The 20,216-nt window shown below is 35.9% G+C and overlaps 1 protein-coding gene across 5 annotated transcripts in view; it reads right to left on the reverse strand.

The window, feature by feature from the left end:
- eya1 (EYA transcriptional coactivator and phosphatase 1) overlaps nucleotides 1–15,793 on the reverse strand; it is a 59,706-nt gene extending 43,913 nt beyond the window's left edge. Inside the window, exons 1-4 of one of the 5 annotated variants that reach the window (XM_058060169.2) lie at nucleotides 15,269–15,284; nucleotides 9,398–9,548; nucleotides 9,207–9,242; nucleotides 2,107–2,234 (exon numbers count right to left, since the gene is read on the reverse strand). In XM_058060169.2, coding sequence (XP_057916152.2) covers nucleotides 2,107–2,230 — 124 coding nt within the window. In that variant the 5' untranslated portion in view covers nucleotides 2,231–2,234; nucleotides 9,207–9,242; nucleotides 9,398–9,548; nucleotides 15,269–15,284. Of the gene's footprint in view, nucleotides 1–433; nucleotides 500–2,106; nucleotides 2,235–4,597; nucleotides 4,617–9,206; nucleotides 9,243–9,397; nucleotides 9,549–15,268 lie in introns of those variants that run through there. The other 4 variants (XM_058060172.2, XM_078792354.1, XM_058060163.2 and 1 more) reach the window with 4 other exon arrangements.
- Nucleotides 15,794–20,216: the final 4,423 nt, after the last annotated feature.

Here is a 20,216-nt window from a genome sequence, read left to right on the forward strand (position 1 = left end):
ATAGATCCGTAAAGAACAATTTCACAGCTACCTGACAGCTCGGGAATCTTCCAAATCATTCCACTTTCGTTTTTCTTAGAGGCTTTGTTGACAATGTGGGCAAGGCGGTCATGCTCAACGGAATCCCGCACGGCTGAAGAAGCCATCGGCTTGTCATGTTCCGTATGTTTCCGTTGTGCTTGTTCAGCACGGAAAACATGCTGACAAGCGGAGATGCTTTTTGCAAGAAGACGCGGGTGGAAAAATAAAAAAAAAAAAAAATGGAAGTGCATGCATAAAGTAGCACACACCAAAAACAGCAACTGAAAAGCAACGCTGGCAGTTCAAACCATGCTTGCAACACCACTAAAAATACCACAGAGGTTCTGTATGAAAGGCACAACAGTCCAAGCAATGTATTGTCCTTCCATTGCGGCATCAAAAGTACACAAACCTGCGGCGGACTGCGAGTTAGAACCTAACAACCAGTCTGCTGTGGTAAGCATTGTGATGCTGTCACCTATGGGAAAGACACACCACGTGAGTCTACAACATGTCCGTCCCTCATCAAAAAGCAGCAGCATCAAGATGTTTTTCGGGACTCTTTCCCTCTGCTTTGGGACACGCATGTGAATCACCTGAGTCAATAACGAGGCCCGTGTTGGAAACCTCATGCAAACTGTGACGTCTAAGCGTGTACGGGGATTTGAATAATGACACGCCGGCTTAAATAAACGCAATGGAAAACATCAACAGCAGCAATGGTGTCCGCATACAAAGTCAGGGGTGTCCAAACTTTTGTTACATAATATATAAGAATAGTATATAATAGTATCTCAGTAAGTTATATATATATATATGTATATATACTTGAAGAAAAAAAGTGCATCTCAGATTTGTGAAAAAAATTTAAAAAAAAATTTTTAAAAATTAAATCTACAAAAATATAAAAGCTTCACTTTTTGCTTTTTTCCCATTTTTGCGATTGTTTTTAAATATTTTCCAAATATTTAAACTTTCTTTTAACATAGTCTTTGTACGTTTTCAATTCAGAATATTATGACTTTATTCTTATAATATTATAAATTTTTCCCCATTTTATTTCTTATGACTTACATTTTTTTTATGTATTACATTTTTTAAATATTATGTAATATTTAAACTCCATGCTACTAAAATTGCATTATTTTTCCTCATTTTTTCATGATATTATGAGTAAAATTTAGACATTTTTTCTCTAAATAATTAGATTTTATTCTCATAAAATTGCAGCGTTTTTTCCATTTTTGTTGTTCCAAAAAAAAATTTTAAGTTGTTTTTTTTTTACAATTTTCCAACTATTTCTTCCGATAAATTTTCTCCTCATAATTACCACATTATTTTTACTTTATTCTCATTACATCATAACTTCTTCCACCACCTAATTTGCCCTCCAAAATATAATAAAATGTGTTGTTTGTTTTCCATAATGTTACAACCTGAAAAAATAACTTATTTTTCTTGAATATCTCAACTTTATGCTACAAATATGATGTACTCATATTCATACTCATATTCATCCAACCAGTAACCGTAAACCTGAGCCATGCCACCACGTACAGGGTCAGGCAAAAATGATCTGACAGGTTTGTAGGTTAAATAAAAGGCAAATAAAGTAAAGAAACTAAAAAAAAATGTGTTTTTACATATTTTCTTTATAATGCCATAATTTTTCCTTTCTTTTTCAGTTGCTGCCATGAATTGGACCGGTGAGCATCGCTCTTTTCGTTGTGGAAATGTTTATAAAAAAAAACGAAATTGTAACTGCAACACAACGATCGTTCAATCTTGGTAGACATGACCCTCTACCAGTTGGAAACGCCATCTTGTTATGGGTTACCGACTTCAGAGCTACTGGATCTGCATTGAAACCAAAATCAACCGGTCGACCTAAAAACACTTTTTAGTATCTTTACTTTATTTGGCTTTTATTTAACCTACTGTATAAAACAAAGAAACGCAAAATACGCCATTAGTGCCATAGTCCTTGGACTAGGCTGCGACCCAACCACTACAACACCTTTCCGACTTTCCGACGAGACCGTGTTAACCGAAGTTAGAAAAAATGTCTAAGCCAAGCGTACATACCTTCAGTGCCATTGGGTGTCATGGAATTGTTATTGATGTGGGAGTTATCAAGGCTGGCACCGGTTGGAGATTCACTGCTTCCACTAACTCGGCTGTGAGGACTGGCTAGATCCTGCATTTCCATAGACCTGATTGACGAGAAAGAAAAAAAAAACAAAAAAAAAAACGGGAAAAGCAAATGATTACATATGGATGACAAGAGATGTCCGTTTGACACACAGTCTGTAAGAAAACACTACAATTGTCAGAGATGAAGTGAACAGTAAACATTTGTGACAAACAAAGCCGTTTGTCATTCCTTACGGTCACGCCGAGTCTCCACTTTGCACCCACACCAAACGGCTCGGCTGTCAGTCGCAGCCGTGATGCATCTCCAAACAAGAAACGGCCTTCGTTTTTCATGACTGCTAACAGATGTTCGCTGGTTTGAGTGGGTGCTGGTAACGGGGGAGGTGGGGGGGGGGGTGATGGTTTCAAAGTGAAGCGCTTGATTGTAAGAGGCTGCTCGCCTCGACTGACGGGCAGGCGAGGAGGCTCGGGGAGGCATGTGTTTGCTCTGGCGAGCTACTTAATTGTTGCTGTGTTTACACCAAAAGACCAACACTGCAGAAAACAAGTGTGCGCTCAAGGGATTTGATGGAAGAGAGACAATGGGAATGGTGAGTTCATGAAAACGGGACATAGTGTTGCAGATTTTGACTGCCATTTGACTTTTTATGACACGTCGAAGCACCGGAGTAACCCTGAAAGATGCCTTCAAGAAATGAATGGACTTAGCAAACTATAATGACAAGGAAGAGAACCATCCCAACCATGTATTTAGACATGTTTTACATGTTTTTTTGTGCGAAAGGCAAAAAGAGTTGATGATGCACCTCTCCACTAATGCATTGTATTTATAATGCATTAAATTAAATTAAATTAAATTAAATTAAATTAAATTAAATTAAATTAAATTAAATTAAATTAAATTAAATTAAATTAAAATTCATTGCATTATAAATACAATGCATAAATTAAATTAAATAAAAAATTGGAAATTTTTAATTTATTTATTATATTATATTTATTATATTTATTATATTTATTATATATTATTATATATTATATTATATATTATTTATAATTTTAAATTTTTTGTGTTGTTTTGCTATGCTTGAAATGTATCTTTTCACATAAAGCTCTCCCGCTTTTAGTCGGGAACTGATATTTCCCTGAAATTTACCTATGTTCTACTACTGAGAACAAAAAAATAATTTTTTTTTTTAAATGAAAGACAGAAGGGTGGGTTCCAAAAAAAAAATAAAGGCTCCAAAATGTACCACAAACGTACTACTGTACATTTAGTATGGCCCTCACCACTGGAACAAGTACTTTATAGTTACTTGGCTTAAATTGTACTCAAATGCAAGTAAAAGTGTCTGAAAATCTAATATATTAAAAGTGAAATCGGTCTCGGTAATTGACAATATTGCTATTTATTTACAATTAAATTAAATTAAATTAAATTAAATTAAATTAAATTAAATTAAATTAAATTAAATTAAATTAAATTAAATTAAATTAAATTAAATTAAAATTGCTATATCAGTTAAAAGAGCCGATATCGGACATCCGTACACACTCAGTTCAAGACCAGCTAACAAGCTAGACAAGACAAGATTTTAACTTTGCTTTGAATAAAAGTACAATGATAAATATATATGACAATAATATATTACAATTTCTACTACATGACACTCTTCTACACTCTGTGTGTATGCTAGCGGCCCCGTCTCCACCCACCGAGACAAAAAGACTGAATGACTGCTGACATGCATGCACATCGCAATAGAATGAAGCTGGCATTATTCCAGTTAATTTTAATTTACCGTGTGATTAATTAATTTATTTAACATAATCCCAGAAATTGTGTCACTGACAATTCTACTCATTTATGTCTAATATATTTTATTTTATGTTATTATGTGTACTATGTTGGGTAATGTGAGTGTAACAGTGACTATAGGGGTGTTATTTAATATAAAGGGCTCTAATAATGTTAAAACAGGTTTTCTATGCCCTAACTGTAATGTAAATATGCCATAAGAAGGTTTATTATGATGGAATTATGACACTTTGCAGCACTAGCTTGGAGATTCTAGCTTGCTGTGTCTAACTAGATACATATTTTGATTTATATGAGATTATAAACTGTTGTCAACAGTTTTGGCGTTACGTAATGCAGTACATGTCTCTACTTTTGGATTAAAGTGAACAAAGACATGCATTATCGTCTTTCTGCAGAATATACCGTACTACCCATCAAGTAAAGTACTTTAAAGGCAACATACTCAAGTAAAAGTCCAGGTGTAGATTTGAAAAATTATTTTAAAAAAGTAGAAATAGTTACATAAACATAAACATGTGTAAATGGGGGGTCTGTGGAATGATGGGAAAAAGGTTCCCCATCCTTAAAACGAGCCTTCAGGAGGTCGGTTCTCACTCTTACCTGCACTCCAAAAACCCTGTTCCTGTTCCTGCCCCCCACCCCCCCCAGGGAGAAACAATGTCACTCCTTGTTCCTGCATCTCTGTGTCACAGTCCAGAGCCATCCATGACACAAAAAAGCCCGCTCTCTGAGAAAACATTATTGTTGAATGGGAAGACAGGGGGGGGGCAAGCCAGGTCCAACAGAGGCGGACATTGTCTCCCCGAGCGAGAAGCAGCAGCCCGTTGTTTCCTCCTACAGGCCCCCCCCCCCCCCGAGCAAAGTGGGGAGTGCAGCCAAATGACGGAAAGGTGATTCATCATTGGTCTACGACAGCTGCAAACTGGATTAGCCCTCCCCCAATCAACATGCAAAGCGACTTTAGCTAAGGTAAGCGGGAGAAAAAGGTGAGGGGGGGGGGTGAAGGTAGGCAGAAGGAGATCACACAGTCCTTTTTTTTTTTTTTTTTTTTTAAGGGAAGTGAGATGGGACTTGTTGAGCGGCGACAAGTGGAGCGTGACAGCGCCGAGCATCCCCAGCACATCTTTCATGTGCAATTGACACTATCTGAAATTTATCAGCACCCCCCGCACCCCCCCCCCCCCCCCCCAACGCCGCCGGCCTACTGACAGCTCCTAATGAGCGTCAGGGCTGCTTCCCCGCGGGCCTGCCCCAGCCTGGGGCCCCGAGTTGCAGGGCACACAAATACACTTCAAAGCCCCATTCACTGTGAGCAAAGACGCAATAACATACTATATCAAGATCTCTCTCTATATGTATATATATGCATTGTAAAATCATGCTTCAGAGCCCCCTCCCTTCATAATGCACACACACACTCAAGGCACTTAAGAGGCCCCCAGATCAGCGGACAATGCAGCAAAACACATCGAGCATATGGAGCCACATATGTTTCCTATGACAACACCAATGCCTCTATTACTCTCCTTTAGCTGACAGTTAACATTCTGCCCGGTCGCCTCCACAACATCAAGCCAGGCACCGGCCATAATACTATATTAGACCTGACTTGCGCCCACCGGGGGGGGGGGGGGGGGTGAATACAGGGGGGTCTCAAAAGGGTCAAGAGCATTAAAAAGTGGGGAAAAAATACAAATGATAGATATAGATTGAGAATGATATGTTTTTAAATGTGTTAAGACTACGCCAAAACATCATCATTGATATTCATTCAGGTCATAGAAAGGGGTCAGCAACCTGTGGCACATGGGTAAGGTATGGGTGCTTGAGTGTTAGATCCGGCCTGACATTTTTTTTTTTAATAATATTTGTCTTCAAAATTGTACAACCTTTAGGGTGTTTCCACTTCATCCTTAAGTCATTTTTTTTCATTAATTGAAGCATTTTTTTAAATCATAGTAAATATGAAAAAAATAAAAAAAAATAATAATAAATCTGTGCAATTTTTAATGAATTTATTTAGATTTAGTTGATTATTTGTTTTGGAAATCGGTATCTAAATTGTCCATTTAGAGAATCGTATTATCCTTAAAACTGCAGGATCCATACAAAATGATAGTAAATATGAAATACATTAAAATGAATGTGTGGATGTGTTTATTGCAATTTTTAATGTATTTTGGGGGTTCCAAATTGTACAACGTATAATATGTGTCCATTTGGAGGTTCCACTTGATCCTTGCTTAATTTTTTTTTTTACCAGAAATTTGAGAAATAATTAAAAAAATCATTATTTTGATTAGTTTTTGACATTGTTTTTGTTTTTAACATACAACCTTTGAAGTGTGTGCATTGGGACGTGGCACTTAATCTTTGCGTCATATTTTATATTTTTTTCCATAAAGTGGAGGATACATTTTTTTTTTAAAGGAATTAATATATTTATTGCAATTTTTTATGTATTTATTTAGACTTAGCTTAATATTTTTCTTGAAAATTGGTGTCCGAAATGTTTTTTTCCCCATTAAGTGGAAACGTTTTTAATTGTTTGTGTACGTTTTTCTTGAATACGGCTGTCAAAAATTTTCTAACTTTTCATCATGGGAGGTATAACATAGAGAAAGGATGCTAAAATGTAAAACATTAATAATTAATAATGCATTTACTTTTTTTCACTGCATTATAATACATAGAATAGAAGCAATATGGGTGACAACCATCGCCATGCATTGCAAGGTGAAAGCATGCAGGTGAGGCGTGAAAAAAAAAGAAGAAGAAGGGATTAAAAAAGTCTTTCTTCTGTGCCGCTAAATATTTGTTGCTGCTGGGGGTGGAGGTGAGGGAGGGGGGGCAAAGGGGGGGGGGTTAAGAAGCATCTTTCATGTGCTTCCCACTTCAACCTGAACTGCTGGTGTGTCTTTGAAGAGAACAAAGCGGGTCCTGGATGTGTCACCATGACGGTGGGAGAAGAAGAAGAAGAAGAAGAAGAAGCCGTCACGGTTGCTTTTTTTTTTGTTTTTAAAAGCTAAACAACCACTTTCATCTTAACGTCACGACGGTGTCCACATTTTTGCACGTGTGTTTTTTAATGACCGCCTCCTTAAAGGCCGGCGGCGGCTGAATCAAAAATGGAACCTTGAAAAACAACTAATCCCCCCACTTAAGCCGGTCAGCTGAGTCCACATGGTGGCCCAGGAAAAATAAATCCGCTGGTAGAAGAATGTAGATGCGCATAACAATTGGACACAGATGTGCGTGGACGGTGACGGCGGGCACGGTTTACGTGACGCTTGGCTTGGCTGGAAACATGACGCGGAATGGCGCCTGTCGATGCAAATTCAAATCGCTGCCCAGAGTGACAGCACCTGCACACGGGGGTTTGGGGGAATCAAATAAAGCCTCACATGCATATTTCAACGTAAATAATGACTAATTAGCACATATTTGCACTTTAGGGACCTTTCGTGACTTGTGTAAATAAACGCCGGCAGCTGATTAAAGCGTGGCACGGATAAAAAAGCGTGCTCGCCCGTGCTTTCAGGGTGGCACCACGAACGGGGTCGGCGGCTTATTAAATCTGTTAATACCGTGCTCTTCAACCTTCAAAATCACTTCCAGGAGGCCCCGGCCTCGCTTTGCTTTTCAGGGACCATCAATCAAAATTTAATGTGCACGTTTTTTTTTTTAAAAATCCAATCATCACTCCGAAAATTTTAATTATATGTCAGTTTTGTTATATTTATTAATTGTAATTTTTTAAAACACTTTTAGACATAAAAAAAAAAAATCTAATTTCGGCTTCTTCCTGCTCCTTTTCGGACATGTTGAATTCCCAATGTCAGCATTATATCAGCACCACAATAAACAATATGTGCAATGTTTTTGCAGCACTTCAAGCTCATTTCCTGCTTTGTCAGCCCCAAACAGTGATGTGTTCATAAAATAACCCCCCCCCCACACTATTTAGTAAACAACCCCATCCCACTTTACAAGCAAGTAAAGTTATATTTTGTTTATATTTTTTAATATAACAAATATAACTTTAGAAATTTGAATTATGTGTCAGTTTTGTTATATTTATTAATTGTCATTTTTTAAAAACACTTTTAGACATAAAAAAAATTCTAATTTCGGCTTCTTCCTGCTCCTTTTCGGACATGTTGAATTCCCAATGTCAGCATTATATCAGCACCACAATAAACAATATGTGCAATGTTTTTGCAGCACTTCAAGCTCATTTCCTGCTTTGTCAGCCCCAAACAGTGATGTGTTCATAAAATAACACCCCCGTTCCCCCCTTCCACACTATTTAGTAAACAACCCCATCCCACTTTACAAGCAAGTACCCCGCATCCTACCTACTCCCATTCTCGGCCTCCACCTTTATCTCCATGAGCTGCAACAAACACTTTAGCACACAGCAGGCAGCATCAAACAATGGCACTCCTGCTTGTGTGCATCCAGCAGCATGAGGGCAAATACGCAATGCAAACAACCCTCCTAAATCACCCCCCCCTGCTTATTATGGCTTAATGGGATAAATAAGGTTATTGTGCGAGTGAATGGAAGCAGGCGCTCGCACACACGCCGGGCATGTTTGTCCACGCAGAAGCTCCCGGTGTGTGTTGTCGTACGGCAGCGACACACACCTTAAAGCATCCTTCAATTTAGATTTAAGTCATTTTTATTGCGGTGGACGGCGACCGGGGAAGCGGCAAGTCCGGCCTTCTGTCTCGGGGGCCCAGACGTCGAGGTCTCCTCATAGCATTCCATGGCCGCAGCAGATGGCGTAAAATGTCAACTGGGAGCTTTCAGCTAAACAGTTTTTGCCATTTAAATATTCTCTTAACTTTATTGATTGCATTTAAATTACAATTTTTGCAAATTATAATATAACAATTACATAGTATAGCATATATTGAATTTATCACGAAAATCAAATTGAGTATTTGTTTAACATTTTAAAATTCAACTATATATTTTTTTATATTTTGTGCTCATCGTTAAAATATTTTGTACTTTTATTGCAAATAATTAAAAATATTTTTAGATGACGACTGATTTTTTTTCCCTATTATTTAATTCCATGCCAAGATCATTGGTACTATTTTTCATAATTATAAATAACCATGTTGCTTTACATTTTTGCACATTTTGCACACTTTAAATACAAGCAATAACAATCAAATCATAAAAAAGTCATACTCACTGCAATTATGGTTGAATCCCGGTGTCTTTATCCCTTCTTCTGTCTTTAAAAAAAAAAAAAAACACAAAAAAAATTTTTAAAAATTAAAAATCTGCAGAAAAAGAGTGCAGTCCAGGAAATTGGACTGCAAACTTTCTTTAAAAAACTTTTTCCGGATTCTCTGTCATGGTAGTCTCAAAAAACTGCCTTACTCGCTTTCATTTTACGCCTCGGAAAAAAACCCCACTGGAGCCCCCCGTGCTGTCGTATATCTCAGGAGACCCAGTCCTATGGTGAGGAAAAGAGAGTTGTCCGATTCTGCTGCAGGCGGTGTGTTGTCTGAGAAAGTGGTGGAAAAAAAAGCTAGAGAGAGAGAGAAAGAGAGAGAGAGAAAGAGAGAGAGAGAGGGAGGGAATGGACTAAAAGGGAGGGAGAGGGAGGTAGTGGGCAAAAAAAAAAAAAAAAACCCAGAAAAGTTGCTCTCTCACTACGGGGGGAGTTTGTGGCTGATCCCTCCACCAGCTCCCTATATGTCACCCACGGCTTTAAGCTAGCAGGTCTTCTCCAGATTGTATCAGCGGACCCTAAGACCCCCGAGGGCGGCCACCACTAACACTCAACCCCAATTTCTTTACTTTTTCCCCCATGTTGGATTTCTCTTTAAACAAAGCTTTGGGATATTAACTTCTCTGGGATGGGGGAGACGGCGGCCTTTCGGTGCGTCTAGTGCAGGGGTCTCAAACATGCGGCCCGCGGGCCCCCGCCTTGATATTAAAGTTTAATGTTTGATATGGATGCTGTATGGTATCATGTACCCAGAAAAAAATTATTACGTTTGATTCATGTTCATGTTAAAGGTTAAATAACTGTTAATAGTTATCCTCCCTATCTGTGTGGAAGTGGTAATTTTTTGGCTATTTAAGTTTAAAGGAAATAACTTGAAGGCTATCGTTTAGGTCGCTAGCTCTCTAGTTTGCGAGTTAGCATGTGTCTCAAGACCCTGCAGTTGCGCAATATGTTGTAAATAAAAAAAAAAAAAAAAGAGTATAAATGTGACTATAGTCGTGTTTTGTCATGTCTACAGGGCTCTAATAATGCTTTGTTTATTTTAATCTGAAAAAAAATAATTTGTCTACCCACCAACTATATGTGGTTTCTTAAGTTTTTATTATTATTATTATATTTAGTTATATTTAAGTTCATTAATTTTTCTGTTTTTAATAATTTATTTTTTTTTTGGGAAATCCTGATGCGGCCCAGTCTTGCCCAGACCCTAGCTCCAGTGGCCCCCAAGTAAATTGAGTTTGAGACCCCTGGTCTAGTGGAAGTCTTCCCTCAACACATCTGTCGACTCCAGTGGGGGTTAGAACTCGAACTATACGTGCAAACATGGCCTCGCTGCTACTGACCAGCGCTAAACTGATGATTTCTTTGCTGTTTCTTATCAAAAAAGAGAAACATTTGCTGATTAAATCCATACATACTCATTTAACACTCATTAAAAATGCTAATGCTAAAGAGGTGGTGACAGAGGAAGAACACCAACGGCTAAAAGAATGGAACACTGTGTCGGTCGTCGGACTGATGATTGGATTCAAACTGAAGGCTTCTAACACTTTACATCAACTAAAACCGAAGAAAAAGAGTGTAAGAGGTGGTAAAAACATTTGTTCTAGGTGTGCAACGAGACAGGTAAAACATGGTACGGTCCAGACCGGGCTACACTCTGGACTGGTCGCCAGCCAGCCAATCACAGGGCACATATAGACAAACAACCATTCACACTCACATTCATACCTATGGACAATATGGAGTCGCTAATTAACCTAGCATGTATTTGGAATGTGGGAGGGAGCCTATCCCAGCTGTCTTCAGGCGAGAGGCGGGGGTACACCCTGGACTGGTCGCCAGCCAATCACAGTGCACATATAGACAAACAACCATTCACACTCACATTCATACCTCTGGACAATATGGAGTCGCTAATTAACCTAGCATGTTTTTGGAATGTGGGAGGAAACCGGAGTACCTGGAAAAAACTCACACATGCTTGGGGAGAACATGCAAGCTCCAACCACTCGACCACCGTGCAGCCGAAGTTAAACACACTATAAAATTCAATAAACTCAATAAAACTAAAGTAAAGTAAAACAACAAAAATACAGTAAAATAAAACTAAAATAAAGTAAAACAGCCTATACTTCAAGCGACTTACAAATGAAAAAACTGTTTGTTACATAAAGACTGGACACCTTTTCTGTTCATGTTTATTTTTTTGTGTAGCTGTTAGCATTGTGTTAGCATATCTTACACCTATTCAGATTGTTCTCTATTATTTTATTGTTAGAACTTGCCTTCTAAGATGACGTAATGTCTGTTTTGGCCAAGTAGTCGTAAAAAATGCGACTTGTTTGTTTTTTTTTGGTGTTTTTTTCTACCTAATTATGCATTTTAGGCCTTTTGCGACTCATAAGCGACTTATAGAAGCGACTTATAGTCCAGAAAATACGGTATACAGTCCAATACTCTTTTTGTCCACATTCAGCTACATTATGGACAGGAACAGTATAAAATCTATTGGAAAAACCGTCACATGACTCCCATAACTCAAATTCATAATTATTTGGACATGCTAGCATAAGTTTAATACAGATATCCTGAATGTTTTCGAATCATTGGACAACTGGTCATTGACTTAAACGAAACGTATACTGTATATGTTTTGCTCAGTGGTGGCCATGTTTTTTTTTTTTAGCCAATCGCAAATGTGCTTCTCCTTCTCGTAAAAGATGTTTACAAAATTTCATGACTGATCAAGTTGAGTTTTGTTGAGTCAAGTCGTCTTATAGAGTTTAACAACAGCGCCACCATGTTTTGACAAATTCCCACCCTTTTTGTCAGCGGTAGTTCAGAAATAGAAAAGTTCTCCCATGACCGGACAGACAACTGACAAAAAACCAAGTCGGGATCACACGGAAATAGATTCGAGTGACAATGTGGACTCGCTGGAAGTGCAAAGGCGCAAAACGACCCCCCCCCCCCCCTTGTTTCCGTTTCAGCAGCCGGCAGGTGAATCCATATAGGCTCCGGTTTCTGTGTGCGAGTAAATGGCGTTTATTGCGTACTGAACAGGCTCTCGATAACTCAATTGACTGATGGAAGCTCTCAAGTAACTAGGCAGCACACGAGCCAAATGAGGCGCTGGTTTTGGACTCCCCGTGTTGGAAGGGGGAGCTTGTACCAAAATCACTGCGGCGCAATTAGCCGTTTGTTTTAATGACTTACAACAGATGCTAGGAGTGCTTGGACCTTGTTAATTGAATGCTAGTTGCAAGTGTGATGAACAAAATACAGTGCTACCTCGGTTTTCATTATTAAGTCGCTCCAAAAAACCTACACAAACCAAGGCAGATTTTCCCCTAAGAAATAATAGAAACCCAATCATACTCAACCTCACTCTATTGTAATTTTTTTTAAAAATCACAAAATGTCGTTAGCTTCTAGCAAAGCAGCTAGCTGGCATAAAACTAATAAACAAACATTTAAGGTTACTTTTACCATCACTGAAGACGTGATTCTTGATGCGAGTGTTCCAAAAGACACGATACGGCAAGACGCCACACAGACACCACCTTCTTGTTTTGCCATGAGTTTTTTTTTTTAACCTTCCTTATCCAAAATACTGGCACTTTATTTGGTGTCATTTTAGTTTATTGAGCTGAGAAACATTGTATTCAAGAAATTGTATTCAATTGTATTCAAGAAAAAAAAAAAATCACGGCAAAACAAGAAGGTGGTGTGCGATTTTATTCTCATAAATGTACGAATTCTTGTAAATTTGCAACATTTTATTTTGTACATTTTGGACTTTTTTCTTGTAAATGTGCAATAGTTTTCCCGTAAATGTACGACTTTATTCTCATAAATGTACGACTTTTATTCTTGTAAATTTTGGACTTTTTTCTTGCAAATGTGCAATAGTTTTCTTGTAACTTTACAACCTTTTTTCATGTAAATTTACATCATGAATTTACAAGAATAAATGTCGTAGATTTGTGACGTTTTTTCTGTAAATGTACGACTTTATTCTCTTTTTTTTGGTAAATTTATTTTCTTGTACATGTGCAACTTTTTTCTCTGAAATTTGCGACCTCTTTTGCTAGTGTAATGGTCCAGCTGCTACCCAGACTGCACAGATTCAATCCCATCCTTAAATTGTATTAATGAGTCCTGAATGTGTTTAAATGTTGAAGTGCAATTCAAGAATTTGAAATATTAGATTGTGAAAACGAACATGTTGGCGCTGACTAGCCTTGACAGTGTTTACATAAAATGTGCAAAAACACACAAAAAAGCAAAAAACGGTGTGACAAGGGATCAAAATAGTGCGAATGAAGCGAAACGCTAACACCCGCCAGCGACACGGTTGCAATATTTTCTTATGTATATGCTGCAAATCTGTTTGCTTAGAACCACTGCTGTGTTTGTTCAGTGTCACACACATCGAGTGGGTCGGGGGTGGATTTTGCCCCCCCCCCCCGAACCAAGAGAAGCCGAACTCAGGATGAAATAATGATCTATTTACACAGACATTACCTGGTTAAGGAGAAGGCCCGAGTGAGGGTGTTCAAGTCGCGGGGACGGGCAATTTGTCTAAGTGCTCTGCAAGTGCGAGGTACTGGATATTCCCGGCGTATTTAACACGCTTCCTAATGAAAACAACGACTCCGCACGGAATGACACATCCTCGGTGAAGCAACGCAGCACTGATGACAAAGGTGAAATTCAAAACCGGTTCCAATTCGATGTCGTAGCGGTTTCGAATTCTCTCCTGCGGATCATTTTGATGACTCAGAATAAAAGGCAGCACGAGGGTATACAAGCTGTTATTAGATTCTAAAAACGTTGGAAGGGGGAAGCTTGTACAAAAATCACTGTTGCGCAATTAGCCGTTTCTTTTAATGACTTACAACAGATGCATACAAAAAGCTCAGGACCTTGGACCTTGCAAGTTAATTGAATGCTAGTTGCAAGTGTGATGAACAAAATAAGTCGCTCCAAAAAAAGTCAGTCAAAAGCCGATACCTACACAAACCAAGGCAGATTTCCCCTTAAGAAATAATGGAAATCCAATCAAACTCACTCAACCTCACTCTATTGTATTTTTTTTTTTAAATCATAAAATTTCGTTAGCTTCTAGCAAAGCAGCTAGCTGGCATAAAACTAATAAACAAACATTTAAAGTTATTTTTACCTTCAATGCACAAGCTGTTATTAGATTCTAAAGACGCTCTTTGATGATAAAATGCATACAAAAAGCTAAGAGTGCTTGGACCTTGCAAGTTCATTGAATGCTAGTTGCAAGTGTGATGAACAAAATACAATGCTACCTCGGTTTTCATTATTAAGTCGCTCCAAAAAAAGTCAGTCAGTCAAAAGCCGATACCTACACAAACCAAGGCATATATATATTTTTTTTAAATCACAAAATTTTGTTAGCTTCTAGCAAAGCAGCTAGCTGGCATAAAACTAATAAACAAACATTTAAAGTTATTTTTACCTTCACTGCACAAGCTGTTATTAGATTCTAAAGACGCTCTTTGATGATAAGCTGCATACAAAAAGCTAAGAGTGCTTGGACCTTGCAAGTTCATTGAATGCTAGTTGCAAGTGTGATGAACAAAATACAGTGCTACCTCGGTTTTCATTATTAAGTCGCTCCAAAAAAAGCCAGTCAGTCAAAAGCCGATACCTACACAAACCAAGGCATATTATTTTTTTTTAAATCACAAAATTTTGTTAGCTTCTAGCCAAGCAGCTAGCTGGCATAAAACTAATAAACAAACATTTAAAGTTATTTTTACCTTCACTGCACAAGCTGTTATTAGATTCTAAAGACGCTCTTTGATGATAAGATGTCGCCACAAAAAAAAGCAACGACAGATCATTCCGACGTCCTTCAAGGTAAATTAGAAGCAAGTCAAGTGCTTTCAAGTGGCGAATGAAAGTTCACACCGAAGCCCATATGCTCCCCCCGCCCCACCCACCACCAAAAAACATAAACATCAAGTCGGTCTACCTACCTCCCGATAAAAGTAAACATCTCTTCAGCTCCGAAGGAAATGGTTAACCTCGCACGGACGTCACAAACTCTGTTGCAGGCATTTTGCTTCCAAATAAAACAAGGAGAACATGTTCTGAATTAAATCCGTTTCAACTGAATAATGTGTCGGCAGAAGCTGACACATTTATCCAGCGATGAGGCAGGTTCTACTTTTACGACCAAGGAGAGACGCACTTAGGAAGAGTCTATCAGGGCCTTCTGACACGTGCTTTATTGCTCTCCGATGGCTCTAAAAAGGCTAAACAAGCACAGTGTGGAGAGCCATTACTCACAATGAGCCAACGCTATGACGGGAATTATCACTACAGGCACAATATTACCGCAACATATCATAACGTATCGCCTATTAGACCGGGAGTCTACAAAATTGTTACACCAAGGATGCAATTAAGGGACACAAAACCTTCTCAAGAAAAAAATAACCCATCTCAGGGGAAAAAAGCAGCATGGATTTTGGTCCCCATTTTTGCAGTTTTTCTTTATCTCAAATAATATTTGTGAATTTATTTTAATTAAATTTTAATTAAATGTTATTTTTATATTTTTATATTTTTATATTTTTATATTTTTATATTTTTATATTTTTATATTTTTATATTTTTATATTTTTATATTATACCATTTTTTATTATATTTATTTTGTATTTATATAAATTTATATGAATTATTTATATTATATTTAATTATTTATTATATATATTTGTTTTTTATGTATTTTAAATTTTGCATAAAATTAGAATTATTATTATAATAAAATACAATTCTTAATAACTAATTTTTTTCTTTTTTCTGCTGTTCTTCCTTTAAGTATTAGCTATTTAACTATTTCATTTTTTGTTAAATCTTTTTCTCACAATTATGACTTTATTCCCACAATATTTTTACCTTATTCTTATTCTCTTTTTTTTTTAAACATAATTTTCCAAAAATTACAATTGTTCAGTTTGTTTCTCACAATATTATGACTTTTAATGCATTTGTTTTATTTTCTTTAATATTTTAAGTCTGTGTTGCAACAATTTTTTCCTTCTGAATATTACAATTTCACTGTCATAAAATTGCGACTTTTTTTGGTTCAAATATTACTTTTTTATTTTAATATTTTTTTCAATTTCTGCTATTTTTTTTCAAATTTTTCAACTATTTCAACTGATGACTTTATTCCCATAATATTTTGACTTTCTTTTTGTCATATACCGCAACCTAATATTCAAAAACAACTTTTTTTGTTTGTTTGTCATAATATTACAACTTTAAAAACATCTTTAATATTTCAAATTTATGCTGCTAAAATGATGTTAATTTTTCTCATAATATTACAATGTTTTTCTTGTAAAATTGCAACTTTTTCTTGTTAGATGACAATTTTTTCTCTTAATATGTTGATTTTATTAATAACATTAATGCTGTTTTCTTGTTAAATTGTATTTTTAAAATGTGCGGTGGGCCAATAAAAAAATAGCCCTGGGTTGCAAACATGAATCACAATGTCCTGTCCCATTAATAGTGATTATAGTGCATTGCCTTTTTTGGTGTGACTTGGTTTACAACCTTTTTAGTGTGCTTCCTGATATCCCGCATTAAACATGCATGGAATTTTGGTCAGGAAAAACAGTCATCAGCTATAGGAATGCCTCTAAAACCAAATAAGCAGCACGCTAAAATACAAAATATGTCTGGTCATAAATTGTCAACACCCCTCTAATGGCAGCATATGCGACCCAACTGGCTTTTGATTTGTGCAACGAGGACGTCCAGCAATGCGCCACTCCCCGTCGTCTCGCCCACAGCTGCCTGCGCAGCAGTTGGGCCAGGGTCAGCAGAGCTCCGGGGGCCCCCCCTTCCCGAGTCTGGACATCTCCAGTAGAGTAGACTCCTCGGGGTGTCCACCCCCCCGCCCCCCGAGCCACCAAAACCCCCAGTAGTGCAGCCACTGAGTCCACACAACAAAAACACATTAGGCAAATGTCTGGGGTCAAACGTCTGTTTGAATTGGCCTGATGGAAGCCACGCACGTTGGGCTTCAGCCAGTCTGCAGTCCACTGAGGCTTTTTTTTTTTAGCAATAATTTTCTTCTTTTTATTTATTTCTTCTTCTTCTTTTCTTCTTTTACAACCTTTTTTTCTTGTAAATTTACATCACGAAAAATTGCCTGTAAATGTACGACTTTATTCTCGTTAATTTGCAGCATTTTATTTTGTAAATTGACTTTTTTCTTGCAATTGTGGAATATTTTTCTTGTAAATTTACATCATGAATTTATGAGAATAAATGTTATAGATTTATGACATTTTTTCCCGTAAACGTACAACTTTATTCTCATAAATTTACAAATTTTATTCTCATAAATTTGCAGCATTTTATTTTTTTTGTAAATTTTGGACTTTTTCTTGTAAATGTGCAACAGTTTTCTTGGAACTTTACAACCGTTTTTTTTTTCTTGTAAATTTACATCATGAATTTACGAGAATAAACGTTGATTTATGAAAATTTTCCTGTAAATGTACAACTTTATTCGCATAAATTTACAACTTTTATTGTCGTAAATTTTGCAGTATTTTATTCTGTAAATTTGAGACTTTTTTCTTGTACATGTGCAACTTTTTTTCTTGTAAATTTACGACTTACGACTTTTATTCTCGAACTACAATAACTATAAACACAAACATGACAGAACAATATGGAACAGGTAAGGTAGTCTACACTGGTCACTAGGTGTCAGTAATGTTACTGGAATGTTCAAAGAGACACACAAGCACCAGGTTTTTAGTGCTATGTAAAAGTGGGGACTTATGTGACCTTTGGCCTTGGTCAAAGGTAATATTATGACTTTTAGATGTTTAATATATTGTTATAATATATAATAATATATATATTTAATAAATTTGCAACATTTTATTTTGTACATTTTTTTTACTTTTTTCTTGGAAATGTGCGATAATTTTCTTGTAATTTTACAACCTTTTTTCTTGGAAATTTCCGTCATTAATTTATGAGAATAAATAGATTTATGATGTTTTTCCCGTAAATGTACGACTTTATTCTCATAAATTTACAACTTTTATTCTCATAAATATGGAGCATTTTATTTTGTGATTTTTTTTACTGTTTTCTTGCAAATGTGCAATAATTTTCTTGTAATTTTACAACAATTTTCTTGTACATTTACATCATGAATTTACAAAAATAAATGTCGTAGATTTATGACATTTTTCCCGTAAATGTACGACTTTATTCTCATAAATTTACAACTTTTATTCTCATAAATTTGGAGCATTTTATTTTGTAAATTTTGGACTTTTTTTTCTTGGAAATGTGCAACAGTTTTCTTGTAACTTTACAACCTTTTTTCTTGTAGATTTACGTCATGAATTTACAAGAATAAATGTTGTAGATTTATGATGTTTTTCCCGTAAATGTACGACTTTATTCTCATAAATTTACAATTTTTATCATCAAATTTGTAGCATTTTATTTTGGAAATTTTTGACTTTTTTCTTGTACATGGGCAACTTTTTTCTCTGAATTTTTTCTTGTAAATTTACGACTTTTATTCTCGTAAATTTGCCACCTCTTTTTTTGTAAATTTATGACTTCATTCTCATAACTTATTGTCAGAAATTTGTAGCTTTTTTTTCTTGTAAATGTGCTGGTAAATTTCTGACATAATTTTTTTTTTTTTTTAAGTTTATGTGTTTTTTTTGTCATTAACTTTCTACTTTTTTTCTTGTAAATTTATGACTTTATTCTCAAAATCTCCGCTTTTTGAATACTCCGTTGTAGGCTAGCTACTTAGCATATCCAATTGTATTTTTGTTTGTTACCACATGAAATACATGCATGTCATAGAAAGCTTCATGTTGTCACCTAAATGGCTTATTTACTTTTATTATGACTACTATATTGGATAATAAGAGTGTAAATGTGACTATAGGGGTGCTACTTCATGTGCAGAGGGCTCTAATAATGTTAAAAAAAAACAGTATTTAGAAGGTCGTAAACAGGATTTCTATGCTCTAGCTACAAAAATATTCCATTCATAAATAATCTTACTTCTCACGGCCAGTTCTGGAACCAATTAACCACGATGAACGAGGGTTTAAAGTACGGCCCCCAGTTAAGTCGAGTTTGGGAAGGGGTCCCAAAGCAGTTAAAGGAATCACTCCATAGCCAGAAAGGACTGAAGTGATGCAGATGAAGTCGAATAGAAGTTAGCATGTCATATGGAAGAGATCCTTGTCAATTTCGGACATGTTTTTTTTTTTTTTTTTTTTTCCAAAGTGTCATGATAAATAATCCGTTTAATACAGAAGGTTCGCTGATGGACCTTTTTGATACGGACGCCCGCTACGAGTTTGATTCGCTTTGTGCCAGAAGCTCAGTATGTCTTGTGCTTAAAAAGAAAAAAAAAAAAACACGACTAAAACCACAACAAAGAAATTCCATTTGCCCTATATTCCAACATAAATATAACATTTGGTACTTTTTTTTTACATTAATCAACTGAAATGCTTTAATGGCTTGGGGGCCATTTATGACTTTTACATTTACACTGTAAAGACATAATTTCATTAAAAAATATTTTTTTTTAATTATTGGTAATTTTACAATAATAAAATCATTTAAAAAAATTATTGTAATCTAAGTTATCTAAATTGTAATTTGCAACAATAATATAATATAATATAATATAATATAATATAATATAATATAATATAATATAATATAATATAATATAATATAATATAATATAATATAATACAAACAAAACAACAAATAAAGTTGTAATTTTAGGAAAGTTAATATTATATAATATAAAAGTTAATAATAATATTACAAGAATAAATCAAAAATATTCATAAAAAATTTAATTAAAAAAATTATTGGTAATTTTACAATAATAAAAT

This window comes from Doryrhamphus excisus, linkage group LG7 (genome assembly GCF_037039965.1).
Source record: "Doryrhamphus excisus strain RoL-2023G ecotype Guam linkage group LG7, RoL_Dexc_Guam_v1.1, whole genome shotgun sequence".
NCBI classification, from domain to species: Eukaryota; Metazoa; Chordata; class Actinopteri; order Syngnathiformes; family Syngnathidae; genus Doryrhamphus; species Doryrhamphus excisus.